The 23,321-nt window shown below is 34.3% G+C and overlaps 1 protein-coding gene across 2 annotated transcripts in view; it reads left to right on the top strand.

The window, feature by feature from the left end:
* CNTRL (centriolin) overlaps window positions 1-23,321 on the top strand; it is a 97,301-nt gene that overhangs the window by 9,750 nt on the left and 64,230 nt on the right. Inside the window, exons 4-12 of one of the 2 annotated variants that reach the window (XM_074211687.1) lie at window positions 710-840; window positions 2,225-2,366; window positions 6,494-6,680; window positions 7,501-7,694; window positions 9,108-9,164; window positions 12,120-12,239; window positions 12,745-12,967; window positions 16,801-16,910; window positions 18,384-18,578. In XM_074211687.1, coding sequence (XP_074067788.1) covers window positions 710-840; window positions 2,225-2,366; window positions 6,494-6,680; window positions 7,501-7,694; window positions 9,108-9,164; window positions 12,120-12,239; window positions 12,745-12,967; window positions 16,801-16,910; window positions 18,384-18,578 — 1,359 coding nt within the window. The remainder of the gene's footprint in view (window positions 1-709; window positions 841-2,224; window positions 2,367-6,493; window positions 6,681-7,500; window positions 7,695-9,107; window positions 9,165-12,119; window positions 12,240-12,744; window positions 12,968-16,800; window positions 16,911-18,383; window positions 18,579-23,321) is intronic. The other variant, XM_074211688.1, reaches the window with a different exon arrangement.

The following is a 23,321-nucleotide window of genomic DNA, read 5'->3' as shown; positions in this document are numbered from 1 at the left end:
TCATTAACTGATTGTTCTAAACATTACTGGCTTCTCTAGATTCTGAAAAATTTGAATAAATTACAGAAGAAAATTTAAAAAATATACAGTGAAATATTGCAAAATATTTCAGTGATCCTATGAAAATTATAAAACTTGAAATGTAAATTCATTGAATATTTTTAAACCGCTTCCTGCATGCAAAACACTTGTACAAAGCACAAATATTGTTGTATCTTGAGAACTCTTTAAGTTATTAGGTCATTAGGTTAGAAGACATTTCCATGATCTAGCCTCATATTTCATGTGATGGAAGTTAAATTCTAGAGGGTTTGTTAAATTGAATCTCCAAAACAATGTAAAGACTGTCAGACCACCTTCTGTGGGGGGTGGGTGGAGCGAAGCAAGGTTAGGGGGAAAAACTGTAAAATTCAAAAATAAATAAATTTAAAAAATTAATCTCCAAGGTCAAATAACAGTTCATGGTAAGGAGGGTTAGTACTAGAAATGAGGGATCCAATGCTTTTTCTAGTATATCACTTATTTTTTCCTTGATTACAGATTACAGACCATAATTTTTTTGGTAAATTTTTATTGTATTTTTTTGTTTAGAATATGTATGTGTGTATATAATATGTATCATCTTTTACCATAAATTATTTAAGATAATTTTGTATTATATCAGAGCATTTTTTTTACATAATGTAGTAATTAATTTGTTCTCATCTAGTATATAGAAAACCTGGAAAAGTGTAATAAACTTGAAGTACTGAATCTCAGCTACAATCTAATTGGGAAGATTGAGAAATTAGATAAGCATTTAAAATTACGTGAACTGAATTTATCATACAACAAAATCAGGTAAGCAGATTTTAAAAAATCGTTTCAACCTTCAATTATTAGTATTTATTAATATAAGTCCATTTATTTTAGTAGAATAGTATGATATCTATACTAGAGCTGTTCAAGTTATTTGAAAAGATACATTGATCTTAAGAAAAAGAGAAATTTATATCCAGGTCAATAATGGAATCAGTTCCTAAACAGATCATAGAATTTCAGGGTTGGAATAGGATTTAGAGGGCCTCTATTTTTTTTTTTTTAGGTTTTTGCAAGGCTAATGGGGTTAAGTGGCTTGCCCAAGGCCACACAGCTAGGTGATTATTAAGTGTCTGAGTTCAGATTTGAACCCAGGTACTCCTGACTCCAGGGCCGGTGTTTTATCCACTACGCCACCTAGCTGCCCCTAGAGGTCCTCTATTAAAGCAGTCCATTTTATTGCTAGACAACTCTAAAGAATTTTGTTTTTCATTGAAAACGACTCTCTCAGACTTCTAGCTATTAGCATAGATTTAGAAATGAAAGGAACCTCAAAGATCATGTATTTCTTCTTCTTCTTCCCCCATTTAATAAAATAAGATCTCCAGAGAGGTAGAGTGACTTGTCCTAGCTCATACAGGTACTAAATAAAAGAACCAGCAATTGAACTTAGTCTTGTTACTTCATATCCAACACTCTTTCCCCTTCACCACCCTCTAAATGAAATAAAATTTGGAAAGTGCTTACTTAGTACCTTGCAAGTGCTTAAAGAATGCTTATTTTCTCCCTTCCCCTCTGATAACAAACTAATCCCAATTCTTTAGTCATTCCTTCTTGTCCTCCTTTGGAGTCACTCCAACTTACATGTATGTTTTTATTTATATATTATCTGCCCTGTTGGAATGTGAGCTAGATTGATTATCAGTGTCCCTTTTAAGTACGATAAATAGATTGATGGCATGTAGGTTGATGATTGAACTCAGCAAGCAGCATATGACAGATAAGTGTCAGCAACTCGGTTTCCTGTTGTATCTTCTTTGTTTCTCAGTTCATCTTATTTGAAATAAATCACAAGAAAACTGGGTTCATGTTCTAGTTCTGCCACAGTGTAGGTATAGAACACTGCACAAGTCTCTATTAATTCCAACATTCCATGATTCTATGATTCTATTTAAAGTCAAATAGAGGGCAAGGAATTTTGTTCATATAAGAATGTAATATGGGGGGCAGCTAGATGGTACAGTGGATGAAGCACTGGCCCTGGAGTCAGGAGTACCTGGGTTCAAATCTGGCCTCAGACACTTAATAATTACCTAGCTGTGTGGCCTTGGGCAAGCCACTTAACCCCATTTGCCTTGCAAAAAAAAAGTAATATGATCACTTAATAATATTATTCTGATCACTTAATAATATTATTCCTTTCCAGGAAAATTGAAGGCCTAGAACATATGCAGAATCTTCAAAAGCTGAATCTTGAAGGAAATGAAATTGATCATATTCCATTATGGTTTGGGAAGAAATTAAAATCCTTGAGAGTCCTTAATCTGAAAAGTAACCAACTATCTTCAGTGAGTAACTTGAACTGATTTTGGTTTTGTATATGTTGATGGTGGTTTGCTTGTTTTTGCCAAACAATATGCACTGTCTTAAAAACTGAAATGTAAACATTTTGTCAAATTTGAAATTTTTTTTACTATCATTCAGATTTAGGGCCAATTCTTTAGTCATTCCTTCTTTGTCCTCCTTTGGAGTCACTCTAATTTACAAGTATGTTTTTTATTTATATATTATCTGCCCTTTTGGAATGTGAGCTAGATTGATTATCAGTGTCCCTTTTAAGTACGATAAATAGATTGATGGCATGTAGCCATATCAGGATAGGTCAGATTGGTTTATTAATAGAACCAAGCACAGCATAAGAAGGTATGGACAGCATTTCAGTGAGGAATAGAGTGGCTTTTCTCCTCCCTTGCCCTTACCATCCCATGGAATATCTGCAGAGTGACCAATAGTCAAAGGTATAAAATTGCTAGGAGCCTGGTTTTATATAGGGCTTTCAGACAAAGAGCCTCCAATGCCAGTTGACACATCATCAGTAATTTGATAGGGTCAAGGAACATGGATGAGTAACAGAAGGCTAGCATCTCTAGAGCTTAAACAGAAAGTCCTATTCAGAATGAAGAATTGTAACTATTATAACTATAACTATTATGCATTAGCAAATTTGTTCAGCAGGTTCTACGTAGAATTGAATACATTGTTATAGCTTAACCTTTTGGAATTATATAACAGAATCCAGGCATGGTGGTCCTAATCTGGGCCATCCAGGAACCAACTGGCCAACAAATGGACAAGGTAGTGTTTATAGGTTATATGCATACATATACAAATACACACACACACACACACACACACAGATACATTGGACTAATATTAATTTTATGACATTTAAGATTAAGGCAGTTGATTGTGGAAAGCCTCTGACTCTTCTTTCTAAAGTGCCTGAACCAGAACAAATCCCATGGCCTTATCTGTTTTTGCCTTGAAGAACTAGGTGATCTATTTCCCAATCTTTTCCTAGGGATCATTCTGCTTCTCCACTAGTATTTACTAAAAGGCAACAGGAATATTGACCAAGGCACAGATGCCTCCTTCAGTCAGATGATCTAGAGGAATGCATTTGTCTAAAACCATCAGTGTTGGGGAATTAAGACTCCTTTCCTGGGCACCTATGGTCTTATCCATTTCATTGGCTATAAGGTCTGTTGTGGCTCAGAAATTCTAGATGGTGTCTTCTATCTCATAAACTCCTGTCCAAGACAGGAAAGTCTTGACCAGTCAGTGGAATCCAGTGTCTCAAACACCCCATGAAAAGTTGTCCTTTCATTTGAAAAGACTCATGATGGAAAATGCTATCCACATCCAGAGAAAGTACTGTGGAGTCTGAATGCAGATTGAAGCATACTATTTTCATCTTTTTTTGTTTTTTGTTGTTTCCTTTCTCATGGATTTCCCCTTTTGTTCTGATTCTTCTTTCACAACATGACTAATGTGGAAATAAAAGGCCACTAGCTGGCACAGTGGATAGAGAGCATTAACTTTGGAGTCTGGAGGATGGGAGTTCAATTCCAGCCTCAGATACTTTACTAGCTGTGTAACTTTGGGCAAGTCACTTTACCCTGCCTGCCTTACTTCCAGGTCCATCTCCAGTTATCTTAATTTATATGTGGCCACTGGACCCAGATGGTGCTGGAAGAGAAAGTGAGGTTGGTGACTTAGCACAGCACTCCCTCACTCAAATCCATTTCACTTGCTTGTCATAGCATCACCTCCCTGATGTCATGGTTTTCTTTGAGAATGAAGGATAAATATCATCAATGTGGAAATATAGTTAATATGATTACACATGTTTCATATTGCTTGCTATAGTGGGGAGGCAGGGAGAAGGAGGGAGAGAAATTTGGAACTGAAAATCTTATAAAGATGAATGTTGAAAATTATCTTTTCATGTAATTGGAAAAGAATAAAATACTATTAAATGAAAAAAATGCTTCAATCTGAATTCAAATTCCATCAATTCTTTCTCTAGAAAAAGGAAGCATTTTTCATCATAAGTTCTTCAGGATTGTCTTGAATCATTCTATTGCTGAGAATAGCTAAGTCATTTACAACTGATCGTTGTATAATTTCTTGCTGTTACTGTGAAGAATATTCTGTTTGCCTATTTCACCTTGCATCAGTTCATATAAGTCTTTCCAGGTTTTCCTGAGAGCTTCTTGTTTGTCATTTCTTATAGTTTAATATTATCCCATCACTATCATGTACCACAATTTAGATCCATCATTCCATAGTTGATAGACATCCCTGTAGTTTCTAATTCTTTGCCACTGTTAAAAGAGCTGTTATACATATGTGTAGACCATATACACTCTTTTCCTTTTTTTTTTTTTGATTCTTTGGGACACAGACCTAATAGGGGTATTGTTGGGTCAAAGGGCATGCATAATCTTACAGCCTTTTGGACATATTTCTAAATTGTTCTCCAGAATGGTTGACACTTCACAATTTCATCAGTGCATCAGTGTTTCATTTTTCTCATATCCCTTCCAACATTTGCCATTTTCCTTTTCTGTCATATTAGCCATAGATAGTTAGATATAGGGTGGTAATTCAGAGTTGTTTTAGTTTTCATTTCTCTAATAAATAATGATTTAGAGCATTTTTATTTGGTTATCGATAGCTTGAATACCTCATCTGAAATATCTTTTGATCATTTATCAACTGGGGAAATGGCTCTTATTTTTATGAATTTGACTCAGTTTTCTATATAGTTTAGAAATGAGTTGATCTCTCTTTTCTAACCAGTACCAAATAGTTTTCTTGATTATTGCTTTGTGGTACAATTTGAGATCTGCTATGGATGATAGCAGATCTATTCCTTCCCACTTTTTTCTTTTATTATTTTGAGTTTTTTTGACCTTTTGTTTCTCTATATGAATTTTGTTATTTTTCCTAGCTCTATAAAATAGTATTTTGTGAGTTTGTTATATCACTTATTCAATAAATTAATTTTGGTAATGTATCATTTTTATTCTGTTAGTTTGACCTACCCCTATTTCTCTAGAACATAGAATGTTAGAGCTGGAAGGAACTGTAGAACATACAATGTCAGAAGATAAAATATAACAACAGAATTATAAGAGTTAAAAAGAATTTATAGCTAATATTTTCATAGGATTTCTTATGTGCCAGGCAACATCATATTCTACAAGTATTCTCTCATTTGATCTTCGCAACAACCATAATAAGTTATTATCCTTAATTTACAGTCAAGGAAACTGAGACAGACAGACAGTAGCTAAATGACTTACCCAGGGTCACTTAAATAGTAAGTGTTTGAGACTGGATTTGAACTCAGGACTTCCTGACTGCAGGCCTAGTGCTTCCCTGTACCTGAAGATGAATACGTTGATAATACCTCAACAAGAGATGAATGTTTATTGGAACATATCCTAGTGCCTTCCACTCTAGACCATTCTCCAGGTTATCATCTACTCCTTAATAAGTTTAGGTCCCTTTGGGTCTATTTATGCAGCCAGGTTCAGTTCACCTAACTATACTGTATTATAGTACATATCTTTCCATCTTATTCATTAGCATTTGCATGAGAGAAACAGTATTTATTAAATGCTTTGCTAAAGTCTAGCTATATCATTTTTTTTGCTTTTTCTGATTTAGTAACTTTTTTTTAAATGAGGTTAGTCTGTCATAATCTGTTCTCTAAAAGGAAATGTGGCTTCACCAAGATCTCTTCTTCCCTTTCTAAATATTCACAGAGCTTTCCTTCAATAAAACATTAAAATTTAGAGTTAGGAGAATATAAAGTATTTTAACTGAAAGAGACATTCCATATCATTTAATTCAATCTCCTTGCCTTACGAATGTGAGACCAGAGGCTCACACTAGGGAACTGAATTGGCTTGAGAATCAGTAGCCTAAGGTTTGAGTATTGGCCTTGTTGACTAATTAATTTTGCAAAGTTATTTAATTTCTCTTAGCTTTGGTTTCCTGGAGGTAAAAGTTTGAGAAGTCCCTGTTATATGAAGAAGTATTTACTTTTATTTTTTTTGCTTCTTTGATGCATTTTATCTGTTTTTCATGGAGCTCTAATCTGTGTTTTTTTTTTTTCCCCCAGCTCCAGGAAGTAAGCAAGTTGAAGTCACTCAGTGATTTAAGTTCTCTTGTTCTGGAAGGCAATCCAGTTGCAGAGCTTCCTCATTACCACCTATATACCATTTTTCACCTCAGATCCCTGGAAAGTTTAGATAATCAGCCAGTGACAAGTCGGGACAGGCAGGAATCTCTTGATAGATTTGATTTAGGTAAGGAAACAATTTCTTTTTTGGGTGGGGAGGAGGGCAAGGAAATGGGGTTAAGTGACTTGCCCGAGATTACAGAGCTAAGTGTCTGAGGTCAGATCTGAACTCAGGTCCTCCTGACTTCAGGGCCAGTGTTCTATCCACTGTACCTCCAGCTGCCCCAAGGTGACAGAATTTCTAAGTCAAAGTCTAAGCTTCTGGAAGAAATTTTCAGAAAAGACTTTTTTAAAAATACATTTTATTATGCATTTCCCAATAATAAATAATTTTCATAGAAAATAGTACTATGTTAGGAGGCTAATGTGATGTGTTAAAAGAAAAATGGCACTAGATTTGCAATGAAAAGATCTGAGTTTAATGCTTGATGCTTCCATTTAGTCAATTATATGTTTGATCTTGGACAAATAAACCACTCTACTTTCTGAATTTGTTTTCTCCATAGTAGCCTATCATGGAACTAAATTCATAGTGACTTTGTTATCTGAATAAAGTGCTATATAACTGTAAAGCTCTAAAAATACATGATATTTTGTTTAATATATTGCACTGTGAAGTTAATCTTGCAAAACAGTATACAGGATAAAGCCTTAAATAGCTGATGTTTCAGAAAGGATTTTAAAGTTTTCTCAATGCTTCCTTCTAAACCCTCTGTTAGGACAGATAACATGGTCACTCTGTTTTACATCAGCATAAACAGAGTCTCTACAAGAGAAGATCTGCTCAAATCTTCTTGTTAAGATGTGCCAAAGTCTCCCACTGCATCATGCTTCCCCTCAAGAAGATGAAGGAGAAATGGAAGTGACAGTTTTATTTTTATTAACAGAGGAGATAGAACGACTGGAAAGAGACTTGGAAAAGAAGACAAAAGAAGCAGAAGATCTAAAGAAGAAACAAGTTCAATTCCTGGAAGAAATGAAAAATCAGAATGAAGTAAACCGATCTCTGAAAGAGGAAGCTGCCCAGCACAAACACAACTACAAGGAGCTTCAGAGTGACCTCAGCACCAAGAGCGAATTGGTATGTAGATTCTGACCCTTTCTCATCATGGCCAGTGGGCTTTCTTTCTAGGTCTTGGGCCTCTGTAACAAGGCCTGGACTGGGCCCTTTGGCCATTCTTCAAGTGTAGCTTAAACTCCTCATGTTGTACGTATTCTTCTCAGTAAGACTGTTTGGCTTTTGTATCATTTGTCACAAAGTCTTGGACCTTAGATATTTACTGTCTACCGTGAATGAAGCTGTAGGAAAGATACAACATTTATTCACAGACCAGACATTAATGAAGTATCTTCTAATGGGAACCATAGACATCCTGCTATTGTGAGCATATAGTCTAACTGGAGAAAACATGCACAAACCATTCAGTGACCATAAGAAAGAAGAGATTATGTAAGAGAATTAAACAAGTATAGAATGCTGTGAGATTGGAGGCAGCAAAGATCATTTCTAACTTGAGGAGCAGGGCAGACTTCTTGTAGGTGTTAGCATTTGAGTTAGAGCATAAAGGCTGGGCTAAGCATCACCTACCACTAACTCTGCTTTACCAGTTCAAGCTTGGCAGGTAGCACTGAAATGCTTAATTTCTTGCTCTTTTAACACCTGTATCCCTTTCTAGTTATTAGGGCAGCTAGGTGGTACAATGGATAGAGCACTGGACCTGGAGTAAGGAATATTAGAGTTTAAATGTGGCCTCAGACTTGTGTTAGCTGTGTGACTCTGGACAAGTCACTTAACCTTGGTTTGAGTTAGTTTCTTCATTCATAAAATGAGGATGATAATAATAGTGCCCATCACCCAGAGTGATTATGAGGATGAAATGAGATAATAATTGTGCCTAGCCCATAGCAAGCACTATATAAATTATGACTGTTATTATTACTATCTTATTTATCATCATTATTATTATTATTATTACTTTCCCTGTTCATTCAGCCATTATCAGAATAAGTCATTTGGAGGACATCATTTGAAACATAGATACTTAGCTTTTTAGTCTTCTTCTCTGCCTTTGTTTCATTAATCCACTTGAGAAACAAGTTTTTTATTAGGGGTTATAACTAAGCTACAGGGAAGAGTTGACTTTGGGGAACTGAGCAGAACACAATGGAGAAACCTGGTATCTTCCTGGTATTTATCAGGTCCCTTAATATGAATTTTATTTAGAAATAATTGGGATTAAAACAATTTTTTTTAAATTATAATAAAAGAAATAAAGTTAATGCAATAGTGCTAGGGTTAGAATTAAGATAAATCGGTTCTTATTGCTACTTTGTGCCTCATAACTTTCTCTATGATTGTGGACAAGTCACTTGCTTTTCTGGGCCTCAGTTTTTGCTTCTGTAAAATGAAGGAATTATATATAATGATCTCTAAGAACCCTTTCAACTCATGAAATTTTATGACATAATTTTGTTAACTTTTTTGTTCCTTTAGCTGGTATCTTGGTTTATGGCAGATCATTTTCTACCGATTCTATCTTCCTCATTACAGGTAGTCTCTCTTGGCTGAAATGCTTACCACATGGAATTTGTTTGCATGAAAATTGATATTAAATCAATTGCTTACATATTACGTTCTGCTTGTCTGCTTTTTGTAGGATTGTTTGTATGTTTTGAAATGAATGTGTGCTTTGGAGTAACTTGGCATGATAGAAAGAGCTCTGTACTTATAGCCTCACTCCGCTGTTTACCCCCTGTGACCACAGGAAAGTCACAACTTCTCTTTGCATCTCCTCTGTAAAATGAGAGGTTTGAACTTAATGTTTTCTAAGGTTCCCTTCACCTCTAATTCCTATGATACTAGTTAAAGAGAGAGAAGTGAGGCAGTTTCAACATATTAAATACAGTCAACTCATGATTATTCTAGGAGCTGGTAATTCTTTTTACCTAATTTTTAGGCTATCTAGTTCCTTTTGTTTCTTTATGCCTTTCAATATGGTGCAGTGAAAAGAGCCCACATTTGAGCATCAAAAGAATTTATAATGCTTATTAGCTTTATGAACTTAGCTTGTCACTTCTTTTTGCTCGTAAGAAGGGCATAGCTATAACCCTTCATAGTCTAAAAGAGGAGCTTTTCACATCAGTTTGCTGTCATCTACAAATGTGATAAGTATATCATCCATGCCACAGGTATAAAAGTATTAAGTATATGCAAGTATAAGCACCATTCACTGAGGCTCACTACTTGGGATGTCCTTCCAACTTGATATTGACCATGAATGACTTTGTTTAGCTTAGGCCTTTCAACCATTTCCTAAACCAACTAACTACTATTACCTAGTCCATATATTTCCATCAAATGCATTGTCAAGACCAGTCAAATTATATATATAGCACTATTCTTATCTCTCCCTTAATAGTCCTATCCAAAAAGAAATGAAGGTATTCTAAAACTACCAGGTATTGATGAATCCATGTGTACTCTGTGCTAGGCACTGCTCAGGACTTGGATACAAATAAAGAAAAAAGCAGTCTCTGCCCTTAAGGAGATCACATTCTAATAAGTGAAACAACAAACAAACAACTAGGTCCATGCATGAGAGTCATAGGGTTAATTGGAGCTCATCTCAGATTCTAGAATTTTGCCAGGAATTAAATTCAAACTCACTGGCTTATCTTATGCAGACCTCATTTTGATAACATTTGTCCTTCTCAACCTCTTTCATTCTCTATGACATTTCAGAGATCACTAATGACAGCTTAATGATGACATCTACCAGTTTCTCCAGCATTCTAAGATGCCATTTATTTTGACTTGAACTCTTCCTAGGTAGCCAGATGCTTTCTTGATATCTCCCTGCTTATTTCTGTTGTTAACTCTCTACAAGCATTCCCCCACCCCATACCCCTTTCTCCCATCCTTTCCAATATCTCAAAATCATTCTTGGGAAAGAAAACAAAAGTTTCACTTTTCTGCATTTCTCTATCATTTATTATCATCTTCCCATCCCTCCTTTGCCTATCCTATTTTTCCCAATGTAGCTTTAAAAAATCCTCTTTTTTTATCCTTAGCTTTTCTCACCAGCCTCAGGGTCATACTGAGCATTAGCTCTCTTGATTCCATGACTTAACTACTATTGTGCAAAAAATCCATCATTGGTTCATCTGGTAAAGGAAAGTATCACAAAAACATTCTTAAAAGAGGTTTATCTATAACCATCTTATCTAGGATGTTTGTATGACTTGTAGCAAGTCATTTTTCCTCTCTGGGCGCACTTCACAGATGGTAGGAATTGTAAGGATCAAATGAGATAATTTATGTAAACTCTCATTGCTATAGAATATCAAGAGATGACTGTATTCTACATTACCCATGGCTATGTGTAATTTTGCATATCACATATCATTTGACTTAATTGATTTTTAGTGTTTCCTGTAGTACTATTTTGGGAACTAGTATGTGAATATGCATGTATTATAATTATTTTTAATAGTGTTTAGATTTTCCAAGCATGTTTGTTCTCTTTTTGGTATCTGACTTCCTTCAGAAATGAGCCCCCAAAACACATAATAGATCTTTGGAATCTATTGCTAAATCTATTGCTAATATTGCTAAACTGTTTCGAAATATAGTGGAAATACAAAACTATCATGAATTAATTTGATATAACTTGCTGTTCCATCAGAAACATACATATATATGTACATATATGCGTATATATACATATGTATGTATATATATGTATATGTGTATACATATATACATATATATATATAACCTATAGCATATAACTTGCTGTTACATCAAGAAACATGGTCTAATGGGAAAAATATTAGATTTGAATCAGGAAATCTTGAGTTTGAGTATTGGTCCTACCATTTACTGTCAGTGTTGGGCAATGTCTCTCTATGAACCTCAGTTTGATCATTTCTAAAGAAGGAATTTAGATACTTGTCCTCATTACTTCATAGGGTTGTGGTAAGGAAACTACTTTAACTACCAAATTTTATAAAATTGTGAGCTTAACATTATGATCCATAGCTTGACAAAATTAGATTCTAAATGCTTAATATCAAAGGTATCACTAAAGATAACCCAATAGAAATAGGACCAATTCCTTTTTTCTTATAATATCACTATCTTTAATGGGAATTAAAGATTAAAAATTATTTAATTCCAAAAAATGAGGATCTAGTGAGTCAGTTTTTAAAAATAATGGGTAGAACTTTTAGTGTTTGGCTAAGTGAAATATTATTATAGAATTCAGTACAGCATATTCATAAACATATCATTCACATGATCTCTTATATGTGACCTCTTAAGAAATGGTAGGTGTGGTATATTAATTGTCATGATCTTTTAGTGTTTGTGTGTGTGTGTGTGTGCGCACATGCATGTGCACATGCGCACATGCATCCATTACTGGCTTTTATTAAAATCACATTGGATCTGGTTGCTAATTTATTGATTCAATATTTTGCTTTATACCCAAAATTGGGATAATAGTTAAAACAGAAGACGATGGAACTCACTCGTGCTTGCCAAAAACAGTATGAACTAGAACAAGAATTGGCTTTTTATAAAATTGATGCCAAGTTTGAGCCACTAAATTATTATCCACCAGAGGTAAGTCATTTAACAACTTTTTGCATTTCTGTGAATCAATCAAATGTGTATTAAATCAGGATTCAAACATTTTTATTCAACATTATTCTAATTTCTAACCTTGAGTAGGTCATTAAATTTCTTTAGACCTTGAGTCCCTCACTTGTAAAATGACAAATTAGACAGGGCTTTAATAGAAATTGAACTTGATGATCTCTAAGTTCCTTCTAGCTATAATGTTCTATGCTTTAAGAACCTCTTCATTCTATGTTTTAACATCCCTCTCAGCCTTAAAATTGTTTTGTGTTTTAAAACTTTGTTCTGAGAATTCTTCCATTTCCTGTATTCCCTGCTGTGATATCTTACCAATTCCTAGCAGTACTAATATTTGGTATTTTTATAAATTTTACAAATTCATGCAATGCTGTGATTCTTTTTAACCCAGTAATAAAATGATGTTTTACTGATTTGAATTTCCTTATGAAATCATGTATTGCATAATAATATAATAAATTTACTTTTGTAGTTTGCTGAAATTTATGATGCCCCAGGTGAAAGTCCTTATATTGGTAAATCCAGATATAAAAGAAATATGTACACCACTGAAAGTTATATTGTTGATAACACCCAACCAATACAGATTCAAAAAATGGAACTTTATAAAGAATTTGGAAATGAGCAAGTCATATTAAAACATGCTGAAGCATTGGATTTACTCCTAAAAGATAAAGAAAACAAAATAAATGCAGGTAAATCTATTTTTTTAATTTTTTCCCTTTTAAAAACATAAAAAGTTTATTTAATCTAACTTTTTGTTTCCTAATTCTTTAATTGATTCTTTATTTTCATTCACTCATTTAAAAAACTAAAGTGATTGCTACATGCAGAAAAATGTGCTAGGCAGTGGGGGGTAACAAAAAGATGAATAAAATGCTGTCCTTGCCATCACTGAGTTTATAATCTAATAGGGAAGATGGGGTATTCATAAATAATATATTTTTTATTTTAATTATTAAGTGTCTGAGGCCATTTGAACTCAGGTCGTCCTTACTTCAGGACTGGTACTCTATCCACTGCACCACCTAGTTACCCCCATAAATAACATTTTACATCCTCGGTGGATTTTTTTCTTATCAGTGTGGCTCTTCCCTTCATTTGTGTAGATCACAACCTTCCTTCCATGTTTTATATTCTAGTATATATATATGTATACATACATATATATATATATATATATATATATATATATGCACATACCATATAGGGAGAATGCTATAAAGGATCAGAGGAAGGCAAAATCAACTATAGCTGGGGAAATCGAAAAAGGTCTTCTTGGAAGAGGTATAATTTGACTGGGTATTGAAGAAGTATCAGAATTTTAGTAGTTAGAGATGTAGGAGTGGATCAAGTCATATGGAATGGTGTAAACAAATGCTCTTAGGTGAAAGAGAGTGAGGAGGTGTTTGAAGAATAGCAATTAGTCCTGTGTGACTGGAGTTTAGAGAGGGGAAAATATTGTGAAATAACTAGAAAGTTCCATGGGGCCTTTGATACCAGGACAAAGAGATTTTATTTTATCATGTAGCCATTGAAGGTTCTTGAAAAGAAGTGTGTGTGGATTTAGGAAAATTTTACCTGGGGTCCTGTGCTGGGCAGATTAAGGAGAAAACAAATGTATTTGGTTTTGTATTAAAGGATAGTGGATTTGGTACTTTAGTGGATACTTCTTTAGTGGATTTAGTACTTTAGTGGATTAGTACTTTAGACGTAGTCTTCTGGATCCAGTACAAAGTATTTCCTTTTTTCATAGGGTTAGTTATGCTACTAGAGAAAAAAAAATCATCAAAATGTTGGGCATTATTGTGTACCTCTCTTTTTGTTATCTTTATCCTCCAAAATGGGTGTTATAGCACAGTTATTCAACAAGAGAATTTGGGAGCATCAATCAGAATCAGTTCTCTTAAGTATCACCCCTTGCTTTTGCTTATACCAGTAGTGTCAAACTCAGAGAGAAATAGGGGCCACTAAGTCAAACATAATGATTCCTGCAGACTATATATTGATTTAGAAAGCCACATATTACCATTATCTGTTTTTACTATATATTTTTTATTTTGCTAAATATTTCCCAGTTGCGTTTTAATATAGTTCTGATGTCATTTGGGAGTGTCATGGGCTGTATGTTTGACATGACTGGCTTACACACTTCTTATGCCTAGAGTACTTCCCCTATCATTGTGGTCTTTTGAAATCCTATCCATCCTTTTAGGCTCTACTCATACTCTCCCTCCTTAAGAAATTTTCCCTTTGGGGGCGGCTAGGTAGCACAGTGGATAGAGCACCAGCCCTGGAGTCTGGAGCACCTGAGTTCAAATCCGGCATTAGACACTTAATAATTACTTACTGTGTGGTCTTGGGCAAGCCACTTAACCCTCATTGCTTTGCTAAAACTAAAAAAAAAAAAATAAAAGGAAAAAAATAAATTTTCCCTTGTCTCTCTCCAATCCTAGTAAGTAATGACTATTCTCATCCTAATAAGCAGTTACCCAGTAAGTAATGACCATTGCTCTCCTCAGCCTCCATATATTATACATCTCTTGGTTTTTGTCTCTATTATACACTTTTATTTTGTTGATATTTGTATATAGGTTGTCTCATATCTAATGTTATTAAATAATTATTATTATAAATAATAATATTAAATAAACATACTCTAATGTTCTGTGAAGACTCAGATTCTATCTTATCTATCTCTATTTTCTTGTTCTTAGTGTAGTAATGTTCAGTTGATTCCATATAAATGATTATGGGATTTATTGAATTAAATTGATGTTATATTTCTAGTTCAAAGGATGTAGCTTTGCTTTGATTCATATAAATAATATTCATTGTTTTAGCATACACCATAAAATAACTCATTTGAGAAATAAATTTGTTTCAGTTTACCAAAAATTAAGAGCCTACTGTGTACCAAGTACTATGTCAAGTAGCAAACAACATCAGTAACAACAACCAAAAACCCCCAACCCCTGCATTCAAGAGTGCATGCATAGAAAATTAAATTAAGAAACTCATATAGAGCAGGACACTACCAAATAGGGGAGAAGTTGAACAAAGAAAGACTTCTATAGGAAATAGTATTTGATTTGAATTCCCATGGGACTAAAGATTCAGTTAGAGCTAAGGAGATAGGTTTTCCCCAGTATTAGGGTCAGCCTGGCAAAGCCAGAGAATATCGAAGTATAATGCCATATGTGAAAAATAGCAAACATGGTAGTTTGGCTAGAACATAAAGTCTATAAGTGAGAGTGAGATAAACTGGAAAGGGAATCTAGAGCCAGATTATGATGGATTTTTAAAACCAAATAGAGGGGGTGGCTAGGTGGTGCAGTAGATAGAGCACTGGCCCTGGAGTCAGGAGTACCTGAGTTTAAATGTGGCCTCAGACACATAATAATTACCTAGCTGTGTGACCTTGGGCAAGTCACTTAACCCCACTGTCTTGCAAACAAAAACAAACAAACAAACAAAGCAAGGAGTATTCTCTTCCTGGCCCAGAGAATTGTAAAGCATGGAACAAGATCCATCTAGTACTGGAGAAGAGTGACCAAGGATATATTCACTTCAGAGAACAACTGTGTTTCTGTCATTGGAAGGAAGAAGCTTGACATAAAGGGCTGTTTGTTAATAACCAGTTAGCAGTAGAGGGGAGGTAAGGTGTAAATGGATAGAGGATAAACAAGGAATAGTTCTTAGAGGAAAGTGGTTTTCTCTACTCCTAGGTAGAAACTCTGGAGAAGAGCAGGAAACAGTTTGCCCAGCTGTTGGATAGTAGTGTTTCACACATTCTCAGAAGGGAGGGGAGCTAGGTTCCAACTAAGATAGATATTTTTAATTATTGCCCATACCCTGGGAACAAGTGGCACTGTGGAACTGGTGTAGGCAGGAGGTCTATTGGCTAGTGGTGAAAAACTATTTATGGAGACCTGAAGGAATTTATTTTTTCCCTTCCTTATTAGATGAAATAGCTTTGCCCCAGGCCCCAACTTGATGTTGAGAGAGGTCAAGATATAAAATAGTTGAAAAAAATCAGGAAACTGAGTTCATATCCTGATAACAACAGTTATGAAATCCTGAGCAAGTTCCTTAATTGTTCTTAGACTCATTTTCTTTTTCTGTAAAATAGAATAGATGACATTATACTACCTAGATCACAGGGTATTGTAGAGAAAGATCTTTATAAACCAAAAGGTGCTATATAAATGTGAATTATTATTAGTATGGTTTAAACCTTGGTTCTGGCATTGATTAGTTATGAGACTTTGGAAATCTTATCTGAGTCTTTGTTCTTCTGTAAAACATGGGAATCAGGCTTGATAATTTTCTCTAATGGTCCTTATAGTTAAATGATCCTAAATTGTAAGAGAAAGATGAAAAGTTACTTTTATTTCTAATATGTTTTGCAGTTAACTCTTTTCCACCTGAGCAAATGATTTCAGTGTGACAGAAAGAGGGAGTTAAGTTGCAGAGGGTATGAATTTGATAGTAGTCAAGTTCCATTTTTTCTTTGCTTCCTTTGCAGCCCAAATCCAATTGAAAGAACTGCATAATGAAATGGCAAAGGCTGAGCAGAACATTTTAAAAGCAACAGAAGAATTTAAACAACTGGAAGAAGCCATAAAACTGAAAAAAGTATGTAAGAGCCCAGCAACAATATAGGAAAAGGCATCAACTTAAAAGAGTATTTTAACACAGATAAATAGAATTTGTTTTATATATATATATAGCCTCTTTAAAAAAAATCCAACTTCCAGGTTCTTTCAAGTACAGTTCTCTAGATGACAAGTTTTTAATGTATGGATGATGATTGGCTTTAATATAGGGACAAAGGAGAATGATTTCCTATCTAATGTCTCCATAATAGCATAAACAAGGATTCTGAGGGTTCACAAAGGATCCATGATAATGTGTACAATACAAGACAAAAGAGCAGAGAGGTTTTTTAAGAAGATTAAAAAGTCAATCAAACCAGACAAAACATCTGTGTATCTTGAATATCATAACATACATGTGCATTATTTTTGAGCCTCTACTTTTTAACACCTAGAAATTCATTTGCCACTAAATAAGTACAGAACAGGAAGAATAGAATTTTCTGACATGATAAATGTATTTTTATAATAAGTAATATTAAAAACCATTCCTTGTGCACACTTTTAGTTTCTTAGCTTGCTTACCCCAATCTTGATCCTATTGTGAACAATTAAAGTTAGATGCATATTATAAAAACCACAATACTAAAGGGTTTTGAAGCAAATAAGAAGTGATATGGTCTTCTCTGTTCTTTTTCCTAAGATTCTTTTCAGCATTTCAACCATTGTTCCAACCTCTTTTTTTCTTTAAAGTCAAACTCTTCTCATTAAAGACTGCTAGACATGATATCCCAAGAAGCTCTGAGTTCTAAACCTGGCACCAACATTCCCTAGCTATTTCCTTGTCCATAAAATGAGGGATAATAATACTTGTTATATACTACATCACAGACTTATGAGGGAAGTTCATTGCAAACTTTAAAGCACTGTAGAAAATATGAGTTCCCAGTAGTAGAAGATTGCTGGAGTAGATTTGATTTCAGATAAAATGTCACCAGGTGCCCTTTTTGCCTGTTTTTTTTTAGGTTTTTTTTTTTTGCAAGGCAAATAGGGTTAAGTGGCTTGCCCAAGGCCACACAGCTAGGTAATTAGTAAGTGTCTGAGACCGGATTTGAACCCAGGTACTCCTGACTCCAGGGTCAGTGCTTTATCCACTGTGCCACCTAGCTGCCCCTTTTGCCTGTTTTTAATGAAACATCTAGCTTTTCTGAACTTTGGTGTGGTAAGAAAGAAAGAAAAGTTATTTTATTCTGTCTCTATTTGAAGAATTATCACAATCCCAGTGCATTTTGTGTTTATGTAAAGAGAGACAGAAAGGTTACACTGAGAGCCACCTAAGACTGAATATGGCTTTATTACTAAAAACCCTCTGCCCCCCCCTTTGGTGGAATTTCTAACGTTTTTGTTACATTACAAAATTCATTGCTTTAAATTGTAAGTCATTGTTTTCTCTCCATGTTTTGTTAGACATATGGGATTTTTTAATTTGCTTTTGTCTACATTTATTTTTTAGATTTCTGAAACAGAAAAAGGAGTTCTTCTCAAACAACTAAGTGGCAAGATACAACTCCTAAATCAGTTACGACAGGAATCAACGAATCTAGACATGCAGATGGAGAAGCAGAGAAAAGAAATAACAAAAAAAGAGATGGATATAAAGGATACAGAAAGTGCTATAGATAATCTAGGTCCCACAGACCCAAAATGTGTAAGTTAATGATTCTATTAATAATACTTGATAGCAACCCAAATATCTATATTACTTTTGTAGTAAACTCATAAATTTACTTATAGACTTTAACTTTTCGCTATTTGTGAGTGTGGGTGCTCAGGGTATATTAAGAAATAAATTTAGTGATGGAAGCAATGTAAAGAATAACAGACTGCCTTCTGTGAGGGGTGGGGAAAGGCAAGCAAGATTAGGGGAAAAATTGTAAAACTCAAAATAAATAAAATCTTTCTTAAAAAAAAAAGAAAGAAATGCCTATAAAAAAAGAAAAGAAATAAATTTAGTGCATAATAGATTTAATTACTACAGTCAAAACAGTAACTACCCTGGATCTTGATATGCTTAGCTGGAAAATTAAAGAATTGCATCAGCTGATTTCTAAGGGCCCTTCTGGCTTGACATTCTATATTCTGGATTCTAACATTTTACATTCTAATATTCCTTTTCTTCCATTCTGTGTTCTAGGATCTCTTCTTCTAAATATTATGTTTATGTGATACAACTTGATACTTGAGATACCCTCCAAAGCCCCATTTCACTGACTTTTGTTTTTCTTTCTCCTCCATCCTCTTCTATATGAGGTAAAATGGTAGAGATGAGATGGCAGAGAAACAGAAGGATTTTATGATCTGAGGCTCCCTCACAGCTCTAGTGTTCCAAATACTAACAATATTCTAAGACTTACTATAGCCATCTTTTAAAAACTATCTCAAGTACCCATGTCTTTATGAAGCTTCCCTGATCACCCAGTGGGAATCCCAACCTTCCCCTTCAGGCCTCACATAGCATATTGTTTGTACCTCTCTGTCATGCTTTTTGCATAATATTGTGACTTATAGTTAACTGTGATTGTACTATTATTTATCTATATAATACATATTTAACTATATAGATTTATCTATTTATAAAGGGACATGTCTGCATACTTGTAGGGGAAAAGAGAAATTAGCAATAGTGATGCTCCCTCAAAAAAGAGAGCTACTGAAACATTTTTTTAAATGCACAGAAGAGTAAAAAAAAGAGGGAAGCACAGACAAGCAGTAAAGTTTGAAAGGGAAGTGTGAAATTTATTTATACGTATGTGTATGTATATTTATTTATTTTTAAAGCAAGCAATATAAAATAAAAATTCACTATTTCGCATAAAATCCTCTTTGTGTTATGTTGGGTATATGGAAATGCTCACCTATTTTCATGTTTAAGTTCAGAATAAAATAGCAAAATAAAAAGGAAGGAAAGTTGTGCTTTGGAAAAAATTTTTATCACGCTGGATTCAGTCTGATGATGAACATTTTCATATCTAACTAAGCTGGTCCTTGAATGTCACATTTTATATCTATCACTAAGTACCATACTTAAATATAGTGGATAGAGCACTGGCCTTGGAGTCAGGAGGACAGGAGTCTGAATCCAGCTTCAAGACATTTAATAGCTGTGTGACCTTGGGCAAGTCACTTAACCCTGATTGCCTCCATCCAAGGTCATTCTCCAGTCATTCTGATCCATATGTGGCCTCTGGACCCAAGGAGGAGAAAGTGAGGCTTGGTGACTTAGCATAGCATCCCCTCACTGAAATTTAACTCATGTGCTTATCATGGAATCACCTCCCTGATGTCATGGTCTTCTTCAAGAATGAAGGACATATACATTTATATATATATATATATATATTCATATATTTATCTATATGCCATATAGCTACATAATATCTAAACACTTAATCTTTTCCATTATCTACTACAGTGTTGTATACACAGAAAGTACTTAATAAATGTGATGCAAGTGACAATACCAAATGTAATCATTTTCAGGGATTCTAATAAATGCTTAGATTTTATAGAAAATAAGACATCTGAAGTGTGATGAATTTGGGCATAGAGGAATAACTTTTATTAGAATGATGTATCCATGCAACTATAAGCAAGCCTGTGTAAGTGGGCTGCATATAAGCTAGCTGAGCCCTTGCTTTTGTTCAAACAAATACAGATCTGTTACAAAGTCTAAAATGTCAAAATTCAGTTAAATAATGACATTCCATGAAAGCATAGTAGAATGCATGAATCCAGAAGCCCTGGTTTATGGTCTTGTTCTCTGTATGAACTCATTAATAAATCATGTCTCCATAGGACTTAAGATGTGTTATAAATTTTGTGACAGAGAGGTGATGAATTCAAGGTCCAAAAGGGACATATATTTTTGGACAAGATCACAGTATGGGTGTGTTTTGCTTGACTAAGCTTATTTGTCTTGAATGTTTATTTGTTTTTTTCTCTTTCTGTTTTTGATTGAGGGGAAGGGGAACTTGGGGGGAGAGGAAGCGAAGTTAGCAATAATGATGTCTCCGCCCCAAATAAAAAAAAAAGAATTTCTGAAATATTTTTTAAATGCACACAAGAGAACAAAAGGGGGGCGGCTGGGTGGTGCAGTGGATAGAGCACTAGCCCTGGAATCAGTAGTACCTGAGTTCAAATCCAGCCTCAGACACTTAATAATTACCTAGCTGTGTGGCCTTGGGCAAGCCACTTAACCCATTTGCCTTGCAAAAACCTAGAGAGAGAGAGAGAGAGAGAGAGAGAGAGAGAGAGAGAGAGAATGAACAAAAGGATATTTAGAAGGGAAACAAGCAGAAAAATTTTCAAACAAAAGTGTGGAATTTAAGATAGCTATATTAGATATATGTGTGGCGAGGTTTAGGGCAATTAATTGAATAGAAATAGAAATTCACGCTTTCACATAAGATTTTCTTCTTTTTGTGTTTTGTTGTGCATTTTGAAATACTCATTTATTTTCATGTTTAAGTTAAGAATAAAATAGCAAAATAAAATGGGGAGAAAGTTGTGGTTAGGAAAAAAATTTTGTCAACCTTGGATCCAACCTCATGATGAGCATTTTCATATTTAACTAAGCTGTCTTTGGGTGTCAGGCTTAGTCTGTCACTGGCACTATACTTATACCCTTGTAAAAATATGAATAGTTTCTTAATAAGGCTTAAAGAGATTAATCATTTTAAAATTAGGTCACAGTATATCTAGGTTTTCAGTAGGCATCAGAACTTTTTGTTGTTGTTGTTAAAGAAAAAGCTACATTTGGAAAGTAAAATGTATTTTAACTAATAGAGTTTGACAAGAGGCCTGGACCTCCCATGAGCAGATATAAAACATCTTTATTCATTTTTGTGTTAAGACTATTTCGTTCATCTAAACAAAAAGAAGCCAGCTCCTCTCTGACTAGCTTCTTGGTAAGCTGAGCTCTGATGCAAACCCAGAGCTTCATTGGCCCTTCCCCAACTTCCTGTGTTGTGATTTAAAGCAAAGAGAATAGAAACCAGCCCACAGAGGCAGTTGGTGATTGGACAGAACGTCACTGGCTGCTCCTTCTCTTTTGAGAATGTGGTCTGAAGCTATAGGAAGTTCCTGAGCCTCAGGTTTCTTACAGAAATTCAACTGTCAGAGAGGGAAGTTCAGATGAAACAGAAGAAGGAATTAAGAAGTACCTAGCCTGCGCTTTCTCAGGTATCACTTTGTTTTTAAATGGAGGAATTCTAGGGCTAAAGGAGAGAATTTTTCCCTGTCCTTCTCCCCGAAAAGCAAAGAGAATACCGAGTTGTAAGTTCCTGTTTTTTCAACAGTCCTTTTGTGACCTCCACAGCAGCAAAAATTTCATTGTCTATTATTGTTCTTTAAAATATTCGCTACTGTTATAAAAATAGAATTGATTTGCATATTGAACTTCTTTAAAAAAAGGATCTAGAGAGGGTTTACTACTAAAAGAAGTAGTGTTATATATTGCAGTAGTTTTCAATATAATTTTATTTTTTGTCCAAGTAGGCTCCCAGAGAATATATTCACACATATGTGTATGCTCACAAACACACTATTCCAATATTTTAGTCTTCTAAAGCATACCCTGCTACAGAGGGGTAGGTAATAATTATTTCCTTTAAAGCTCTGCATTTTTATCGGTGTGAATATTCCCTCCACTGATCTCAAACTAAGTAGATGGTTATTTGGGAGTTGCTAGAATATAGAAATGTGGTAGTCTGGAAAAGAGAAAAAGTTTTGGAAAAAAAATTTTTTGGTTTATTATTTATTATAATAAAATTGTAGTTTTGATTGATTTTAAATTATTTTTTAAAATTAAATTAATTTTAAAGCAATTGTTTTAATAATTATTAATTATTAATTATTCTTAGATTATTCTAATCTTTGTTCGGATACTGACCTTTGAACCTAAGTAGTAGATGAAGCAGGAATACATTTTTTTCCTGTCATTCTATTCAGTTTGCCTGTCTCTATACCTTACTCATGCCATCATATCCCCCCATTCCTTGAAAAGTCCACCTTTTTCCCTACTTCCATTTGATTAAAATGAATGAAAGTTAATTAAATTTATCTCCTTAAATTTATCACAGCATTTTCTCTGGGACCTCTTCTTTACTGTTACTCTTCCTTTTATTACAGTTATTTACATATTTCCCTTTTTCCCCTTTAGAGTATATAAGATTCTTATGAGTAGGAGTTTATTGTTATATTTGTTTTTATGTTCTTAGCACCTAGTACAATAACTTTAATATTTTTTTAATTTAAGTGAATTTTGGGGGGGGGGAGCAGACATCTAAAAATTGGGAAATGTCTTTTTTTTAATATATTCAAATGGATCCTAGCCTTGGAGCTAAAGCTTAATTTGGATTGTAGTAAAATAATCTCTTTCCTGACAATTGTG

This window comes from Macrotis lagotis, chromosome 1 (genome assembly GCF_037893015.1).
Source record: "Macrotis lagotis isolate mMagLag1 chromosome 1, bilby.v1.9.chrom.fasta, whole genome shotgun sequence".
Lineage (NCBI taxonomy): Eukaryota > Metazoa > Chordata > Mammalia > Peramelemorphia > Peramelidae > Macrotis > Macrotis lagotis.
Note: the sequence above shows the minus strand (reverse complement) of the source record. Positions and strands in the feature narration are given on the sequence as shown.